General features: G+C 52.6%; 1 protein-coding gene across 4 annotated transcripts in view; it reads left to right on the top strand.

Moving 5' to 3' along the window:
* Positions 1-49: 49 nt before the first annotated feature.
* Positions 50-19,670, top strand: part of RUBCN (rubicon autophagy regulator) — a 29,641-nt gene continuing 10,020 nt past the window's right edge. For 2 of the 4 annotated variants that reach the window (XM_063167072.1, XM_063167071.1), the window contains exons 1-12: positions 5,434-5,734; positions 10,202-10,355; positions 12,164-12,247; positions 13,193-13,352; positions 13,526-13,632; positions 14,199-14,339; positions 14,540-14,696; positions 14,915-15,466; positions 17,926-18,021; positions 18,195-18,310; positions 18,813-19,017; positions 19,377-19,478. In XM_063167072.1, the coding sequence (XP_063023142.1) occupies positions 5,697-5,734; positions 10,202-10,355; positions 12,164-12,247; positions 13,193-13,352; positions 13,526-13,632; positions 14,199-14,339; positions 14,540-14,696; positions 14,915-15,466; positions 17,926-18,021; positions 18,195-18,310; positions 18,813-19,017; positions 19,377-19,478 (1,912 nt within the window). In that variant the 5' untranslated portion in view covers positions 5,434-5,696. Of the gene's footprint in view, positions 117-3,963; positions 4,042-5,433; positions 5,735-10,201; positions 10,356-12,163; positions 12,248-13,192; positions 13,353-13,525; positions 13,633-14,198; positions 14,340-14,539; positions 14,697-14,914; positions 15,467-16,018; positions 16,064-17,925; positions 18,022-18,194; positions 18,311-18,812; positions 19,018-19,376; positions 19,479-19,670 lie in introns of those variants that run through there. The other 2 variants (XM_063167073.1, XM_063167070.1) reach the window with 2 other exon arrangements.

The raw sequence follows: 19,670 nt of genomic DNA, 5'->3' as shown, positions 1-19,670 counted from the left end.
CCAGCCGGGCCCGCGCATGCGCAGCAGCTTCGCCCAGCCCAGAGCACAGCCGCCCGCGCCGGGGAGCGGCGCAGCGCCCCTCTGGCAGCGCGCCTCCTGGCGGCCGGGAGGAGCAGGTACAGCGCCGGGGGGCGATGGCGGGGGGCGATGGCGGGGGGCGATGGCGGGGGGCGATGGCGGGGGGCGATGGCGGGGGGCGATGGCGGGGGGCGATGGCGGGGGGCGATGGCGGGGGGCGATGGCGGGGGGCGATGGCGGGGGGCGATGGCGGGGATACGGGTCCCGCTGTGCGCTGGCTTCCAGAAGCGGCGTCTCCAGGGACAGTGTCCTTGGGAGGAGTGAGTGGCACACCGGCCCGGCCCGGGGGGTGGCGGGGGAAGCGGAGCTGCCGGCAGGGTGAAGGGGGTGGAGGACAGGACAGTTCTGCAGTAGGACACGGCGTCCTGGGCGGGCTGCAGACTGCTGGCGGCTGAGGGGGTCACGGAGGTGGCTGGATGCATGGAGCACCTCTCTACGAAGACAGGCTGAAAGATTTGGGGGTTTTCAGCCTGGAGAAGAGAAGGCTCCGGGAGATGTCATTAAAGGCTTTCTGTACTTGAAGGGGCCTCTAGGAAAGATGGGGACAGATTTTTGTGCAGGGTTTGTTGCGATATGACAAGGGGTGATGGCTTTAACCCAAAAGAAGGTCGATTTAGACTGGATATAAAGAAGAATAGTTTTACAATGAGAGGGGTAGAACAGTGGCACAGATTTCCAGGGAGGTGGTGGATGCCCTACCTCTGGAAACAATCAAGGTCAGGTTGGATGGGGCTCTGAGCAGCCTGATCGATTTGAAAATGTCAGACCACATGACCTCTAAATGTCCCCTCCAATCCAACCATTCTGTGTTGCAGGGCAGGGAAGGGTGTTCAGCTGAGAAGTTGACTATGAGATGCCTTTGCCTGTGACCCCCCATGCAGTTGAGAGAAATAATCTGTTCTGTGAACAACAAAACCAATGCAGGGTGGTTTTGAGTACAATTATGTTTTCAAATGTCAAACAGCAGAGTTCAAACTAAGTTCTTATTTCAAAATACCATGTGAAGCTTAAAATTACTACTTAAACCCAGAACAGTGTGTCCATAGTTTGTTCTCTTTGGGTTCTTTTCAGAGTTGTTATCTTTGCTAGTTTTTGGTCAGAATCATGTGATTGAGAAATTCAGAAGAGAAATTGTTTTTTTTTTAACAAGGAATCTAGCAAAACCTTTCCCTGCTGCCTATACATTTGCATTCCTTGGAGCTGTGGTATTGGTGGGTCAGCAGTACACATGTGCCTAGTGGCTAAACAAGTTACATATAAAAGGGCTTTTTTACACAACAGCACCTCCTTCATTTGACATTCTATTACAATTAAGGGATAGTAATTATCTCTGGAATCTCTACATCTTGCTCGTGGTTGGTTGAAATTGGTCACTGAGTTCCAGAGACAGAAAAGGAAGGAGCAGATGGACTGACAGGGTGATCTCAGAGGACGAACTTCCTGCAGAAGCTAGGAAGTAAATGCTGAAAAGAAAACCCACATCTATTTCCTCTGATCACAATGGTCACCTGGCATTACTGTCCACACCTCCCTGAGTTTTCTGCGGGAGCTGAGCTGAGGCTGCTGTCCTAAAGGTGGCATGCCCAAAGGACAGCTTGTTTCAGGGTCTGCCTGCTTGCCTCCAGAGGGGGAGCTCCATACCAGACTGCAGGGACTGTATTCCAAATGCCCTTGGGTCGGGATAATTCCATACATGACCTTGGACACACCTCCTTGCAGCAGGAACACTCCCACATTTCTTTCATTGCCCACATATTCCATTTGTGCATTTGCTAAAATAAACACTCTGTGGGGAGGGCAATATCCTGAGTACCAGACACACAACGAGCTCCCGTGCCTGTAATCCCTGTCACAGCTCTGTGCTGCTGTGCTGGCAGCTACCTGCACTCAAATACTCTGCAGGACTTCAGGATGGGAGATCTTTCCAGAAGTGTTACCGTGAAAGGCAAGAACCAGAGCAGTGAGTTAAGGCTTCCTGTCCTCAGCTGTGTCCTGTTCTACAGACTGGTGACAAGGCTTTGCTCTCTCCATTTACACTCTTTATCCATCTCTTTTTAATTAAGCCCAAAAATGTGTTTCTGAATGTTCCTCTTGCTGCTTCCTATTGTCTACAAGAGAATGGCTCAGATACTGTCACAGGACACCTCCAGCTGGTGTAAGATTTTCCCTTCAGGCAGGAGAAACTCGTGACCACAGGGCTGGAGGCTGACAGTTCCACCCTGTTTTCTTCTCTGGGTTCTCCATGGGGTGCAGAAGTTCAGACACGGAGTTTTGGACCCACAGATTTAAAAACTTTTGATAACATTTTCCCCCAGGTGAGATTGGATGACAAGTGATTGATGATGAGTAGGAGGTTCTTACAATCAGGCTATATTTCTAAAGCAAATATGCTATTGCTAGATTAGCACAAACTACTAAAAATAGAGGTGCCAAAAGATGAATTTTTGAAAAAGCATTAAGTCAAATTCCCATGAGGCTGTAGGGTCCAGCTCCATCTGGGCACTGTGTCACGCCAATAAACAAATGCTCTGTTTACCCCAAACACACACATGAACTGCAAAGGTGGCAGATGCTACCTGTCCTCGTGACAAGTGGAAATCAGACAAAATCCGGATTTTACCATATCCACAAGTTGTGTTTGTTATACAAACAGGATGCCAGCTGTCTGCTGCTCAGCACAACAGAGAACCAGGCACAAGTTGTGATCCTGAAGAGTATTTTCTTTCTGTGTTCAGAATGACTGGGGATCACGAAGGCAACCATGCCAACATCAGCTCTTGGTTTGCTGTGTGGATCTCAGGAGTGTGTCAGCATCCAGCCAAATGACAAAGCTTCCACGTGGCACTGAGAGCTACAAAGAACTAAATTAGATCTGTTAGTTTTATCTGCATGCTCTATTTCACCAGGCATGATCATCTAACAATCACAGTAGTCCGGATGACTTGATTTCCTCCAATATGTTTACTGTGGGAGTCAGCACAGTCTGATGCCCTGAGACCTAACATGCCAGGCAGTGGTTTCAATCCGTGCAGTGGGCTCCAAGAGAGGAATTTCTGCCTGACAAATGGACTCGAGTTGTTGTTCCACATTTCTATGCAATTATGATGCATGAGGAGTCCCGGTCTCATTATTAAGCACCTTCTGAAAAATACTTTATTGTTGTTAGTATCAAGAACAGCAGTACAGAACCTTGTATCCCTATGTACTGTAGAAGTACTGTACTGGTAAAATAAACCACATGGAAAATGTCAAGGGGTGCTTTTTCATGTATGCAGCATATAGTTATAATTCCAAGTAACAGTTATAGGGAATTTCCATTTTACAATGCCTGGCTTTGGTTTCTGAGGCATCAGACAACTCCAGAGACATATCTAGGTTTTATCTCTGGTGCTAATTTGTCATTGACTGTTCTCAGTCGAAAGACAGCAGCATCACTTTTTCCTTTTTGAAGCTTCATTTCACAGCATTTCGGTGGAAGGCACATCTCACTGGGCTGTATTTTTCACATCCTCCTCACAGTGGGCGGCAGAGCAGAGCCCTCTGTCTCTGCAGGTGTCATCAGCGATGAGCTGTCCCTATGGGATACGTTGTTTGTTTTTGTCCCCTTGCCATCGCATTTTCTCATCATGTCCAAGGCAGGATTTGGTGAGGGTTATTTCAGCAATCATTGTGCTTTTTCCCAGCGCTTTGAACACGGGGGACACCGAAAGCTCCGGGGCAGAGGAGGCTGCAGCGAACCGCCCGTCATGGCGCCCGAGCGCCGCGGTGCACGCTGGGAGCTGTAGTCCGCGCGGCGCTGGCTGCGCCGCGGAGGCGCGGTGCGCGCCGGGAGCTGTAGTCCGTGGGTGCGGCGGGGCGTGGCGGGCGCTCGCCCCTCCCGCGCGACGGTGTCGCGGTGGCGGCGGCGGGGCCGCGCGCGCACGGGATGGACGTCGGGCCCCACGCGGGGCACGCGGAGAGCCGGTGGGGCCGCGCGCGGCGGGACACGCGCGGCGGGGGGGGCGGGCGCGGGTGTCGCGGGGGCCCGGCCCGCGGGGGCGCCCGTGGGAGGCGGGACACGGGGCGCGGGTGTGGGGGGCGGCGGCAGCGCCGGGCGGCGTGGGTGCGCCTGGGGGCGGCCCGGTGCTGCGTGTGCACGCCTGGGGGGGCCGCACTCCCGCGTGTGTGTGAGTGTGTATGTGGGATGCGGCGCGGAATGTGCGGTGGCAGCAGTGCCAGCAGTAGGGATGGATGCGCGGGGGATGCTCCTGGAGAGCTCGCGTCCTGCGTGGGCGTGTGGGGGTACCTGCGGGCGAGCAGGCAATGAATAAACCTCTCGCGAGTGGGATCGCTGCTTGCAGAGCGTGACGCTGCCCTCGGCTCGGTGCCTCGTGGGAGGGAGCGCACAGCGGGCCGGGCTGTCAGAGCCGTCACCCACCCGCGGCCGCACATCTCTGCTCACTGCCGTGGGAAGGAGCCTTGGCCGCTGGAGGGGCGGTGATGGCCGCGGATGTGACACCTCAGTACCGGTGCTCTGTCCCCACTGTGTCCCCCGTCAGTCGTGGCCAGCACAGCAGCTGCCAGGTCTCTGCTTCACACCCTTGAGCTTAAGGGTGAAACCACCCCGCCTGACGCCGTGCTGCCACCCTTCAGGTGGCTCTGCAGCTCGCTGCTCGGGGATCCTGTCTCCTGTCCTTCCTGGCTGCATCCCCTGTTCTAAGTGCTGAACAGAAATTCCTTTATTTATCTCTTTATTCCTGAAGGCGAGGCCCTGTGCCTGCACATGGCTGGTGGTGAGCACGGTGACCTCGGCTGTGTGGTCTCTTATGTGCTTCAGGCCTGTTTTTTTGTTGGCATTTATGAGCAGCAGAGGCTGTTCCCTGGAGGTGTTTTGGTGGCAAGTCCTATTTACTTCGCATTTTTACAGGTGCATTGGTTTTGCCCTGGCACTCACAAGCACAGGGTGAATGTTGGATGGAAATTAGAGGTGTTGGCTGGGGAGGAAGGAGCAGCTGAAACTTGATATGGGAGAGAAGCATTCCTTATCTGAGAGGCTCAGCCAGTCACTCTATTCCTGCTTGCCATATCAGCTCGGAAATGCTACCAGTGCTTTTAAAGCTATAGCACAGGTTTGGGGTGCCTTCTGATCTGCACAGTTCAAGCTGTTCTCCCTCTTTACTAGTGCTTCAAACTCAGCAGGTTCCAAAAGGTAAAAGGAATTGACTGCATTCACTGCTTTGTCTTTCCAGGCTCATCTTTGTGCATTTTCTTGCCTTTGCAAGCACAAGTGCTGCACTACCAGACTCTGCCATCGTGTGACTAATAGGGCTGGGGTGGTGCCACCCCCAGCACTCCCCCAGGGACAAGGAGGGCATCATCCCCCGCTGGTGCTGGCACAGGCAGGAGCCTGCTTGTTCTCCTGGCTGGCACTGATCCCTGGGGAGGATCCAGCATGGGCCTTACACTGCCTTGTCCTTTGTGTGATGTGGTTAGCATTTTTATTGCCAGTGAGGTGCCATTTCACACTGGATTGTGGCTGTTAGGAGATCACTGGATCCATCTTCTTGTGCATTACAGAAACTGCAGAGGCAAAAGTTATTTTGCTGAAGTCCATCCTTGAGCCAGCACAGGAGAGGACAATGAGGATCCTGTGCTGGATTTTTCCTCCTAGGAGCAGGTCTGAAATGCATCAAGTGGTAGGGCTGTAATGCTGATATCCAGGGGGCACATTGTCCTTGGAGGCAGGAGGGCCAGTGCTGTCCTGCTGGGCAGAGAGCAGGGCTCTGGGGTGGTGCAGAGGACACAGCAGTCCAGGGGGAGCAGATGGGCCAGTGGTCAGCTGGGCAGGTTAGCAAAGAGCTGCCACCTTTGTCTCTGGCACCAGCAATACCATCAGGGACAGCAGGGCTAGAGGAGAGGGTTCCTGAAGGGAACCTGTGCTGTGAGCAGTGGAGGGATGTGAGCAGCTGCTCTCAGAGTGTTGGGCTGCTGTGGGGATCTCTGCTCAGAGAGGGTTCCTGAAGGGAACCTGTGCTGTGAGCAGTGGAGGGATGTGAGCAGCTGCTCTCAAGGGGGTGGGCTGCTGTGGGGATCTGCTCTGCCTGTCACTGCCTCTGGCTGCCTGCATGCTCATCACAGGCAGGTTCTGTGCAGATTGAAGCCCAATGGACAGTACCCTGTGTCCATAGGTTGTGGTGATCTGCTTGTGAGAGACTTAGCCAGATGGTCAGGTAAAGCTATCTGCCATGGGAAGGTTAAAAAACACCTTGAATCCCTATTTTCTTTCCTCATCCTTTGCCAGTGCAGAGCAGGAATGCATCAGCCAGCAGCTCCTCTGGGCTGTGTTTGCTGGGGGCACCTTTTGTGGCCGTGCCCCCGTTTTCCATCAGTGCCAGCTTTCAGCATGGATGCGAGTTCCCCTGCGTGTCCCTTTTCCAGGCAGCCCGCTCAGCTATTCCTGCCCATCCTTGCCGGGCTGGCAGAGCTCTCCTGGCTTCCTCTGCCTGTCAGCCACTCCCGCCGCTGCAGATGGGTTGCACGGAGCCTGCCTTCCTTCAATCCCCGTTCCCAGCAGCGCCGAGCCCCGAGGAGCGGGCGGGGGAGCGCAGGGAAGGGGCTGCTGGTTGTCTGGGAGATCCGGGGGCAGCGAGGCGGAGCAGGCTCTGCGCAGGGCGGCTTGGTGGAGCCTTGCAGGAGGAGCTGACAGCCAGCACGACAGGGAATGAGTGTCCTTGGAGATTTGTCAGAAGTCCCTCCATAACCTCAGCATCCCTAGCACAACCTCTTTAGTGTGCTAAGAAGGATCAAGAGAGTCTTCCAGGCGGAGGTCAGGATTCAAGCAGGCATTGCTGGATGCTTCCTGCAGAGCACAGGAGATACACAGCAGATGATGGTTGCAAGAAAGATGAGTTTCATTGTGATTTTTCAGTTTTGACCACTGGCTACCTGTGTGATTCTGTTTTGGAAATTAATCAAGGTTTGGTTTTATTTTAAGCTAAGAAGTCAGCAGCATGGCTCCCTGCCTCTGCTGTGAGTCACGTTTGCTGACTTGGACCAAGACAAGTTCCTACCCTTGCTGGCATGGAGGGGCTGAGGAAGCCTTGGAAGAGCAAGCAGCATTTCCTGTTGGCAGCAGTGACAGCATTAAGCCATTTTTTGCTACAAGGCTAGCAAAAAATATTCTGTGTTTATTTATATTCTGTATTCTGTGTTTTATCACTCCAGTGCAAGAGGTTCAGTTATGTTTGGGACAGTTCCCACTGACAGGTTGATGTTGCTGTACTTGAAGATGGAGTTTGTTGTGGTAAAGAAAGGAGACCCAGTGCCAAGTTTGTGGAGCTGGTGGTTGAAATTGGAGGCAGGATCAGAGGTTGTCTTTAAGGGAGAAGAGGGATGCAGCTGAGATCTCTCTGCTGCTCCATGGCCCCTGCAAGTACCCTTGGCCCTTCTGGCTGGGGGAACCAAGCTCTGCTGGATCAGGAGAGCAGAACCGTGTGTGGTTCTTGCAGGGGAAGCTCTGGGCTTGTTCTGTGACCCTCTGGGGTATTGCTCACTTTGCCCTTATTGTAAGGGCAATGATGTAATATGAATTGTTATGATGTAATATGAATTGGCCTTACCCCATGCCAGGCTTTCTATAGCACTAGCAAAGGAGAGTCCTCCTCGTTCAGGAAAAAAAAGCAGATTTCTTAGTAATGCTCTGAATACCGGCAGAAAAGGGAACTTGGCTTTCTCCATCCCTCCTGGCATCTGAAACCAAGGCTCTGTCAGTGGGAGGGGAGAAACCCTGCTGCTAATTCAGGGTTGCCCCAGAGTCCAGTCAAAGCTGAAATGTGATTAACTGTGCTCTCTCAGTTTCCCTGCCACCTGCAGCCAACTATATGGGTCCTCATGTCTTTAGCCTTGTGTCCCTGTGTGCTTTTCAGTGTTCCAGCCCAGAAACAGCTGGGGTTTGGGTATCAGAAAGGTCTTGTGTGTCTAACTTGTGAACTGCTTTGGGCCAACAAGTCCCATAGGATACTTACTGTCCTACCAGGACTTAATTCACTTTTGGTGGATTCAAGATCACCTCTGAAAGGGTGCTTTAATTATGTGGCTTATTCTCTATGTGCTTCTGTGTTCAATGTTTTAACATCCTGAGATTATTTTGTTCAAGGATTACTTACCCTTAGTTTCCCCATGCTAGAAAAGAGCCATGGATCCTGGTTTCTACCTCTTGAGATGCACAAGTCTTTTAATGAGAGCAACCATTTGGAAAGGCACATCCCTGTGTGTGCTACCCTCACATCCTTGTGTGCATCACCTGTTTTTTATAGCCTGAAATAACATGGGAGGGAGTTCCCCTGACTCACTGACTGCAATATCAGTGGCGTGGCTGAGCTTTCACTTGCATTTCCTAACTCTGAGTGTTGGAAATACCTTAGGGAGGAGCTGCTGGTGCTCTGAGCTCAGTGGCTGCAGGTGCTCTTTGACCAGGGACTGCTGATTCCTCTCTGGGCATCCACAGCCAAAGAACATTTGCATTGCTTGGGGCAGGGATGGGAAAAGCACATAAATTCAGCAGAGCTGGATCATTTTTGGTGTCCTCCCAAGCTGTATCTCCTTCAGGAACCTGCCTGTGATTTACATCTGTGCATTTTTCTTCAGTCTCTTCTGAGATAAGCCCCATGCCTGTTAGTTTAAGTACAACATGAACATACACATGCTGCTACAGGCACTGCAGGTCTGCTTTAGGGCTGTGGTGCTGTCAGGGTGACAGGCTTTGCTGCTAGGATGGGTTGGCTCCTGTCTGGTTTAAGCTTAGGTGGGCACTGGAAGTGGTGATGTTTCCCTCATGAGGAAGTGAAGTGAATGGGTAGCTTGAACTAGAGCCAATAGTTAATGATTAATTAATCTGCTTGTTCAACTAATCAGTTTGGCAGTAGTGAACAAGTCTCAAAAAGAATATTGGTGAGAAAAACTTTGTTTTAATTACCAGGAGTATGTGGCCCACACTTTGATCCCCAAGGGATGAAAATGAGAGCAGTTTAAAATAACGTTATTTATTTGTTTTCCTTCTATTTCCCTTTGTGTTTTGGAAATCCAGTTCAGTTTTGGCTGTGGGAAGGACTAACTTCTGAAACACCGTCTTGTTTCTTGCCAGTTGAAAACTTGAACTTTCATGCTAGGGTGTCAGTTAGGGTGCTTTTGTTACAAAACTTGCAGAGACCTCTGGTTTTTTTGGTTATTTACCCTCCTAACTGTACTTTTCAACATTCCTGTTCTTCTGAGAGAGTGTCTCCTATTTGAATATGTGTTTTTGACAGCTGCTGTTCATCTGGCAACATGGTCAGGCAGCTTGAGTGGGAACCTCAGTCACCCAAAGCTTCCTTCCCCAAAGCTGCTTTTCTATAGTCAAATGATGTTACCTCTCTACTCCATTGCTCCTGCTTTGTGGTAGAAAATGGTGATTTCTTGCTGTGTGCAGGGCAGCCAAGGGGGATGATACTGATGAGCTGTTGTGCATACTCTAGAGCTCACCAGCAGTTTGCTAATCTCTGTCCATAAGGTGATAATGTTTTTGCAGGTTGTGCCTACAGCAGGTGAGGGCCAAGAGAGCAGCTGTACAGCTGGAGGTGCAGATGAAGTGTCCCCTCCCTGGGAGAGGAGCACCTCTGCATCCTGACAGGACTGGAGCTCTCAATGTGATGTGCATTGCTCAGGAGTGCTGCTCTGTAAGCACAGGGCCTGCTTGGTGTGGTGGCCCTCACACCCTTCCATGCAGCTGCTGTGCTCCTGAGGGGCTGCTGCTCTCTTAGGGAGAACATGTCACTGGAGCAAGAGCCTGCTGGAAAGTTAATCCCCAGGTTTTTTTGGCCCAGACTGGGCATGTGGTACATTGCAGGAGCCATCAGTCTGTTCTGTGTATCTCCTGGAGGTGGCTACCACTCATCAGAAGAATCATTACACTGTGGCCTGTTGTCCACAAACCATGTATGGGACACCACAGGGATGCACCAAGTGCTTCAGCTCACCTTTGCTGGTTTCTGGATCACCAAAGGTTTCAGCCTGAGCAGAGTTTCCTTTGAGAGAGTGCAATACCGTGTTCCTGTTGTGAAGTTCCTCTTGGTGTAGCTCTGATATATCTTGCTGTGTTCCTGTGCAGGAAAGAGCACTGGAAGCTCCTTGGCAACTTGAAGACCACAGTGGAAGGTTTGGTGTCCATCAGCAACCCAAATGTCTGGTCCAAGTATGGTGGCTTGGAACGGCTCTGCAGAGACATGCACAGCATCCTCTACCATGGGCTCATCCATGACAAGGTATGGCTCTGTCCTGACACCACGACTGTCTGTCTGTCTGTCTGTCTGTCACAGCTTCAGAGCCTGTCATAAGCAGGTGCTGCAGCTCACTTCTGTGCTCATAGCAGAGCGGGCACAGTGCTTGTAACAGGCTGGGAAGTGATCCAAGCAGGGGCTGAGCTTGCCTGGTAAATGCTGTGGCTGTCAGAGGGACCTGAGTGCACGTTCTTTCTATCTCATCTACTCCCAATATGGTTTTTCTAAGTACTTGTGCCCCCTGTGCTGAGGCCAGCCCCTCTCTCCTTTCTTTCTGCTGCAGCCAAGTGATTAAATTGCATTTGCAGTGAGTCAGCCCCATATCATCTGCACTTGGACAAGTCCCCAGCGAGGGCTGGCAGGAGAAACTTGCATCTTCCCTGTTTCTGCTTAGCTGTGTCAGTAACAGGAGCTGGCAGCCAGCCCTGCGCTCTGCGTGAATGGGATCACTCTTTCCAGGCTCTTGTTGTGCCTGCAGTTGCTCACCCAGCCTTCCCCCTTCCATGGCTGCCTGGAAGAATTTCTCTTTCCCACTTGTGTGCAGAGGCTTAAAGATCTCCCCTTCAGCTTGCAATTACCAGCACAATTTATTTGCAGTGGAAGGCTGAACAAGGCTGTAGGGCTTGCCTGGGGACAGGCATCCCATCAGTGGCTCTGCCACCCAGAGAGAAGAGAACAGCACAGAGGAGCTCCAGGCAGCTTGCATGGGCCAGCTGGGTGCCAGATCAGGAAACTGCACCTTTGCAGTGCTGAACCCAAGCTTAAAAGCCTCCAGGAAGAGCCAGACTGGCAGGTTGTCTGAGCAGGGACCTTGGCTCTCTGGATTTATTAAGTTTGCAGACAGCATTAGTTGAGGTGCTGCTCTGTTGCTGTTGGTCCCCAGCTACTTGGACAGGGACCTGCCCTGGAAGATGGACAGAGAGGGAAGCTGCCTTGTCCATGTGAGGAGTGCAGTGCTCCCTTCTGACAGACCTGCTATTCACAGGCTTCAGGGAGTGAGGTTTAAATGATTTATGCTGGTCTGTCTGTTGGTAGCAGTTCATGCCGGACATGCAAAGCAGGGTGGTGTGTTACCTTCCTCAGTGCTTTTACTGTAGGCAAAGACAGCTCTTCCTCTCAGGAATGTCTCCTCTGATCAGGCATGTGTGACACCAATCAAGCTATAGGAGTTGCAAAAGGAGGCCCATAAAAATCCATCTTTCTAACAGCAGTTGGCTCATAGTTGCTCCAGCAAAACATTTCTGTTTACTTTTTATTTTCTTGGCAAGCTTTTTGCCTACAGTTGGGAATTGAAAAAAAAAAAAAAAAAAGTAAAAAATCCATATGTACACATTAAGAATACTAGGGTAAGAGGTTTTTAAACTTCTGAGTTAATTTTAATTAATTTGTTTGTCCAGAAAACCAAATTCAGTCTAGAAAACTAAAATTGCCGTGTTATGTTTTTAGTCTTATAAAACAAACTACTCCCCCACCAAACCAAATAAACCACCAAAACAGAAGCCATTCCTCTGTCACTTGTGAAAGAGGAAATAGGGATGGAAGTAAAAAGTAAAAATAATTAGCTTTTTGGTGAAGAGACACTTTTTTGGTCTGTGCGTACAACCAATAGGGTGGAGAGGAAAACAGAAACTCTGTTGCAGTTCCTCTCTAAGAGGAAGAATAACTAAGAGAACCCCTCATTGTCTGAATAAAGCTGAGGCAAACAGCATGGCCTGTGTCAGCAAGGGGCTGACGGGGCTGTGCTCACTGAACTGGCACCTGGGAGGTGGCACCTGACTGTGCTGTCCTGGCAGGTGTGCTGCAGACAGAAGGATTACTGGCACTTTGTGAAGGACATTCGCTGGCTGAGCCCGGGCTCTGCTCATCACCTGGAGAAGGTGGGTTCTGGGGGTGGCCTTGTGTGCCCACTGGGAGGGGACAGGGCAGCTGGGCTGGAGCCTCACCCGTGGGACAGTGCTGCCTGGGCTGTTGTGGGTAAAGCTGCTCCATGGCTTGTGGAGGCTGACACAGCCGTGGCTTTGGGTACAAACTGTGTCCTGGGAACTCAGTGTGGCTTGGGCTGAGACAATTGGCTGCTTATGCAGCTGGGCTGGGTGCAGCAGGCATCACCAAGGGAACTGGCACAAGCAGTGCTTGTGTGTGCACAGGGGTAATTCATGTTTCTGTGCAGATCTCTAAGGGTCTGGACTGTCCCATTTCTGGATTTTGGCTTCACCATGCATTTATTCTCCCATTCCTGACTTGTGCCAGCCACTGGCATGTGGCAGCTTCTGGTCCTCAGCTGCCCCGTGCTGACATCCATGGTTCCCACCATGGATGGGCACCAAGGGCTGGCCATTTATGCCAGCCCCTTTGGACACAGCAGTGGCCAGCCGGCTGCTGGGGGAATGGGGGTGTACCTTCAGTCCAGCTCTGCAAGCTGCAGCAGCTCAGGCATTGCCACAGCCTTTTCCAGTTAATGTGTCAGCAGGAAAATGACCCTCACCAGCGGGGTCAGATTGGATTTGGAAGCGTGGGGTTGCTCCAGGTCAGGGACAACGGTCATGGGTGGGAGAGTGTGCAAGAGAAATTCATTGTGCTGGTGGCTGTCAGAGGACTTTGGTCACTGGCTGACCTTTGAAGCATTGTTCCTGCCTGGTGCTTTTGTCTCCCTGGTGGCTGAGGAGCTGCTGGGACATGCCCTCTTTCCTGCTGACAGTGACTGGCATGTGAAAGCTGCTGTTATCCAGGGGACCAAAGCCATGCGGTGGAACAAGCTCTGTTCCCCTTCTTGTCTCTCTTGTCTCTGCCTGCCTTAACCTGTGCTTGACGTCCCTTTCCAGTTCATCAGCCTGCAGGAGAGTGGCCAGCGTGACCCTGAGGGCCCAGGGGACCAGGCCATTGCCCAGCTGTGGCTGCAGCACAGCCTGCAGTGCCACTGCCTGTCAGCTCAGCTCAGGCCGCTCCTGGGGAACAGGCAGTACATTAGGAAGTTCTACACAGGTAAGGAGAAATGGGCCTTTTCCTTCTTACTAGGAAAATATCTAGCTGGTGGCATTTCTAAGCTGTGTGGGAGTGAGGGAGGACAGCAGAAAAATTGATTTGCATGTGAGCAACTGGTGTGTCAAACTGTGTGGGTGAGAGGGACTCCCCTGAGCAGCATTTTTTCTCCCCAGATACTGCCTTCCTGCTCAGTGACGCCCACGTCACGGCCATGCTGCAGTGCCTGGAAGCTGTTGAGCAGAACAACCCCAGGCTTCTGGCTCAGATCGACACCTCCATGGTGAGTTGGGGTCCCAGATTTTACATCTGGCTCTCCCCAGATGCCAACTGGCTGTGGCTGCTCCCTCAAGGTCACCTTCAGAGTATATGGAGCCCTTGGATAAGGAGCTGGACTTGGAACTAGTAAAAGTTGCTCCAAGAGGGGAGGAGAGTGGGGAACTGGTCCTTGTTCTGCCTGTGTGACCTGTAAGGGGTCAGGGTGGGGGAGATGGCTGTGTGGAGCCTGTAGTGGAGCACCTTGGTTCAGGCTCACACTAAGGATTTGAGTAGAGGACCTGAGGACCAGTTCCTTGTAAGAGGCATCTTTAAAGCCCTCTCCAATAGTCCTAGGCTTCAGGGCCAGCATGCAGAGCTGCTTGGTCATGAGGGACAGTCATGCTCTTGAGGGGATGGGCAACGCCCCAGGACACCTGGGTGCCAACTCCCACTCATGCCAGTGACCCCTGTGCAGCCCTGCACCAGCTGCCCCTCTGCAGAGAACAGAAACAGCAGCTGCCTTCTTTGCACAGAGTCCCCAAAAGAGAGCAATTAGTGAGGCTTTGTTAAATGGGGGCTGTGTTCTTTCAGCTGGCTGGCACGTCACTGCCATCCCTGTGCGCGTCAGAGCCTTCTGCTGGGACAAGGGACATGTGTGAGCACAGTGCTGAGGGACACCAGAGCCGTCTGCCAGGAGCACTGGGCTGCCTGGATCATTTCACTGAGAGCCTGGTAATTTCCCAGTGGGAATCTGTCCTGCAGCTGTGAGCAAAGAGCTGCTTCCCTTCTGTGCTGCCGTGTTTTTCCCTCCCCACCCTCGTGTTCGCATCATTTGTGGTTGGTGACCTGGCATTTGCAGGTTGATCCCTTTCTGTTGCTGCTACATGTAGCCCAATAGATGCTGATTTATTGATGATGCCACCTCTCTTCAGCTTACCAGGAAAAGTGACAATCCATCTCCAGTGACCAAGAGTCAGAGCCTGACTGCCCTCCCTGCATCCCCGTGCGTCCCTGCTGCCCCCTGCACTCAGCAGCGCTGCTTTGGGTCCTTCTCCAGCCTCCAGCATCCAGCCTCCTCTGGCCTCTCAGGTAGGGTAGGCTGGGGAGCTCAGGGTAGACCCAGGAAAGACTATCTTTTTTATCTGCCTACATGGGTGGATGATTATGGAAGATTTCTGCCCATGATGGGAGGGAGGGATATGCCTGTGGTGGGTGGGCGTGTTGGTGTGAAGCCACAAGCTTATAGCATAGGATATAGGGGACATCCTTGTGCCAGTGTGTGAAATCATTCTCCTGCTTCTGTCCAGACAGGAGACCAGTGAGTTCCTGTGGCAGCTCCAACTCCAGCCAGCCCCAGGAGCGCTGCCCGTCCACCCGCTCCTCCTCCTTCAGCGAGGGCAGGTCCCCTCTGGAACAGCCCAGCTCTGTCTCTCGCTTCCACGTCCCCTCACACAAAGACCCCTTCTCTCCAGCCAGCGAGATGAGCTCCAGCACCACCAGCCAGAGCGAGGATACTTGGACAGGGAGTCAGGATGATCCACAGAGTGACGTCAATGACGGGCCAGAGTACCTGGCCATTGGCAACCTGGGCCACCGGGGCCGGGCGTGCAGCAGCAGCAGCAGCAGCAGCACCAAGAGCAGCAGCAGCTCTAAACTCTTCTCCTCCAGCAGCTCCCAGAAGCTGGACTCGGTCTCGTCCCTGGGGGAGCAGGGGGCGAGCGGAGGTGGCAGCAGGAGCCTGAGCCTCTTGCGCCGGTCCAGCTTCTCGGAGGGACAGTCCTCAGCTCCACAGGGCATCCTCAAGAAGAGCCACGTGCGCTCACACTCTGACACCAACGTGACTTCTGGGAAGTTGCACGGTAATGGGACACCTTTTCTGGGATGGCTTCTGGGTGTGGGAGTCCCTGGTACCAGAAGGCTGGTGCTGGCCACCCCCTTGATTCCATGGATCATGTTGGAGAGAGGGACAGTGGGCAAGTGGTTGGTCTTTTCCCTTAGCTTTTCAACTCTGCACTGGAATGATGGGATGACATCTTGCCTCCCAGAATGCCCTGGGCTGGAACTGTTACTGGTGTTGCCAGCTTTTACTAAAATCTTAGAAAATGTCAGCAATGCTGTAGCATCAGCTGTTCTTCTCCACTGGGCTAGCTTGGCTGGGATATGGGACTGGGGCCTGGGCTCATCCTGCTGGTAGGATGTCATCCCACTGGTAACCTGCTGGGTTCTCCTGTGGTCTTGAATGAGTGAGTACATGGGGATGGAGAGAGTGGGGTGTGAGGGGACAACCAGTTTGTGAGAGTTTGTCCTGATGCTGCCTTCATCGGAGGAGTGGAGGACCTTGCTGAGTAGTAACCAGTCTGTCTCTGTTTTCTCTCCCTTAACGCTGCCCTTCTCCTCCTGTGTCTGCCCAGGAGGCCTCAGGGATATCACCATTATAATAGAAGATCCAGTGGCAGGTTTGGGAGCCAGTATAACAGCCCTTCATTAGTGATCATTGCATCAAGTTCAGGACTGCCATCAATCCATTAGTGTTCATTTAGAAAACAAAACAAAAAAAATCTTTCTTTGCTGTGTCCCAGCTGATGCTTCGAAGTGTGGTCTGGTTTATGCATGTGGCCTGACTGAAGCTCCCAGCTTGGTTTGTGGAAGCAGTGGCCCAGACCCAGAAGTGTTTCCAGCTGCCCTGCATGGCGTTAAGGAGTGCTGGCCACCAAGTCTCTGAGCTGCATCCCCTGCTCTTCCCTCCACCCACTGCCTCAGAAGCCAGGAGAGGTTTCCTCTCTTACCTAGTGAATAAGGGCTGTCAGCTAACCAGACATAGGCTTGGACATCTAATTTCTCCTTTTATTTCATGGATCTGTGGCAAAGGGAGGTTTGATGTTGACTGGTTTCCAGTGTATGTACCCACAGCTGAGACTCTGGATGATCTTTTGGGCTCAGGGCAGGTTTTACCCCAAGCAGAAATGATGGGGTGTTGCCATCCCTTTGGCCCATGTGCAGAAAAAGTCAGCAGCTCAACAAGAGAATGGGCTGTTTTGTTTTGCATCCAATGAACAGTGCCACTGGGTTTGACCAGCTCACATCTGGGTGCTGAGGGTTCTGTGTCTGGCAAGGCTCCTCCCTGGGGCTGTTGGGTGTTCAGAAAGATGTGTCCAGCCCTGTGTCCTGCTGCAACAGATGATGCTGAGCACTGCCTCACTTTACCTTTCAGCAGTAGGCTCTGTTGTATGTGACATCCCCAGGCATCAACCCCATGAGGTGGTTTCTGTGTTGAGGTGGCTGCAGGGCACCCTGTCAGGCTGCAGTGAGTAGCTGTGAGAGTATCCTACCCTGACAAGTCTCTTCTCTCCCAACCTGTGGGGTAGGTTGATGCCAGGCTCCATCCTGGTGACTGCTGCTTCATGGCCTTGACAGGGAGAGGCTGATTTTGGTGGGCTCAGAGACCTCCAGCCACAGCAGTCATGGCACAAAGCTGGGAGCAAAAGTGAGTGGGAGGTTGAAGGGACATGGTTGCCCTTCTGTTATGCTCAGGATTGTCAGCTGGCACCTGCCCTGTATGCAGAGCTGTGTGCTCCTCCCTCTCTGGCAGGGTGTTTCAGTCTCCTTCAGCAGTCCTCTGTCACCCAGGCACTCTGTCCAGGTGCTCCCTGGGGCCATGGCTCTCTGTAGAGCACCACCTGTCCTTGGGCTGTGCTCAGGCCAGCTCCTGGCGGTCTGCACTGGCTCAGTCTGGCAGGAGCTGCACCACAGAGTGTGTGAGGGGCAGAGCCCTGCCCACAGCCCATGGAGGTCACCTTGAGCACTGCTCCCAGGCTCCAGCGCTGTGTGGGGAGGCTGGGTACAGTGGAGCAGGAGCATGTCCTTCAAATGCCTCCTTACACTGGTGTCCAGGCTGCTTTGAAGGGCAGGGGCCCCCACAGATCCTTTGGTGGTTTCCCTGTGTCTCCTGTTCTCTGTTCTGGGGATAACTCTGCCCTCAGAATGCTCCCTCAGGAAGAAAGGGCTGGCAAGAGGTACTTGCTGGAGCCTGTTATGTCCCCCAACTCAGCTCTGGGGTAAACAGAGGAAGGCTCAGGATGTGACTGTTCCGTGTCTCTCATGATCTTCTCTCCTTCATTCCCCTTCTCCTGCCTGAAATGCCTTTCTGGTTTTGTCTCCTCCTGGGCTTGCCCTCAGCTGTGGCATGGAGCAGGAAGATGTCTCTATTTCCATCCATTGTGCCTGTGTGTGTGATGCCAAGCCCCTTTCATTTCACCCTGTGCAGTGGCAGGGCACCTCTGAGGTACTGACGTGTGCCTGGTGTCATCTTCCCTTGCAGAGTCCCACGGTGATCCCAGTGGAGGGAGAGGGCCGGTCTGTGCTTCCACGCAGAGCAGTGAACTGAGCACACCCAGCTCCCTCTACATGGAGTATGGTGAGTACAGCCAGCCCCAGGGGGGACACTCAGTCCTGGTCAGCTTCCTCCATGGGCTGCAGTGTCCTCAAGTGCTGGCACCTGCTTGTGGGATGCTGGCAGGGTGCTGGCAGGACTTGGTGGCACGGAGATAGCAGATCCTTCCCTCATACCTGTGTCTCTTGCATTTCTAGACTCTGGGCAGTACCTGAGCTCGGGGGAAGGGATGTTCAGGAGACCTTCTGAAGGGCAGTCCCTCATCAGCTACCTCTCTGAGCAGGACTTTGGCAGCTGTGCAGACCTGGAGAAGGTGAGGGAAGCAGCAGCAGCCTGTGTGAATTGGGGTGTGTATCTTACTGCAGGTTCAGGGATACTTCCTGCCATGGGGAGGATAATGCCATGGTATTGCCTGTTGTAGAGCTGTGCACAAAACTGCAGGGCTGAGCTCCTCGTTGGGTCTAGTGGCTGGGATCTGTCCATCTGTCATATACATGACATCTTTGCATGTTAGGGCCCCTCAGGGCTGTGTGCTGAACCCTCAGAGTGGATGTGTCGCACATCCTCTTTGTAGGATGCCCCTTGTATTTTGCTTCTTGTATTTTATGACTATTCTATCAGTACCTAGAAAAATAAAGCCAAGAAGACTTTGTTTTCTAGGTACTGACAGAAGAGTCATATTTTGACAGAGATTAACATCTTTCTGCCACCATCCATGAGTAATAAGCTCTTTCCTGGCATAGGTGGGGAACAAAATTTTACCAAGTCTTCCTAGTTTGTCCAAGGCATAGCCTTGAATGCTTTTTCTCTTGCAGGAGAACGCCCACTTCAGCATCTCAGAGTCCCTGATTGCTGCCATTGAGCTGATGAAATGCAACATGATGAGCCGGCAGCTGGAGGAGGAGGAGGAGGAAGACAGTGACAAGGAGATCCAGGAGCTTAAACAAAAGATTCGCATTCGGCGCCAGCAGATCCGCACCAGGCACCTGTTCCCTGCCTGCCAGGAGCTGGGCTCAGACAGTGGGTGATGTGTTTTGGGCTCATCAGCTAGTGGGATGTGGGTTTTCTGTCCATTACCTATCCTAGAGCTGCCTGCCTTCCTGCCCATTCCTTGGAAGCAGTTCAGTTGCTACCAAGGTGGTGCCAAGATGTGTGAAACTGCTGCTATTAAAGACCATAATGTGATAGATACCATCCATTGATAACACTGCTGGCACTGAGTGATGGAATGTCATTTCATTCTGAACCCGTAGTGTTTTCCATCCTTGAGCTCCATCCCTCCTTTCCTGGCCATACCTGGCTATCCCCATCTCCCACAGCTGTCAGTGCCCCTTTGGAGTGCTTCCACTGGTGACCTGGCTGTGATGCCTTCCTCACAGGTCTCATGGCAACAGACAGTGGGTCCCAGTTCAGCTCCCACGGCTCCATGCGCCTCTCTGACTCTGGCTCTGCCGAGGATGTGGAAGAGTATGAGATCCGAGGTAGGAGGGAAGGGCTGTCTTGGCTTCTTCCATAGAAACAGACTTCTAGTGTGGTTGTGCTGGGGTCAATCTTGCTGAAAAAGGCTCTGTCCCTCTGGCCTTCAAGATGGCTTTTCCCAAACAAATGTATAAGCAGAGCACACAGAGCAATCTGTTTCCCTCATGTGGTGGCATGACTTTCCTTCAAAATCT

The sequence above is a fragment of the Melospiza melodia genome, chromosome 12 (genome assembly GCF_035770615.1).
Source record: "Melospiza melodia melodia isolate bMelMel2 chromosome 12, bMelMel2.pri, whole genome shotgun sequence".
Taxonomy (NCBI): Eukaryota; Metazoa; Chordata; class Aves; order Passeriformes; family Passerellidae; genus Melospiza; species Melospiza melodia.
This window is presented reverse-complemented; position numbering and strand designations above follow the sequence as displayed.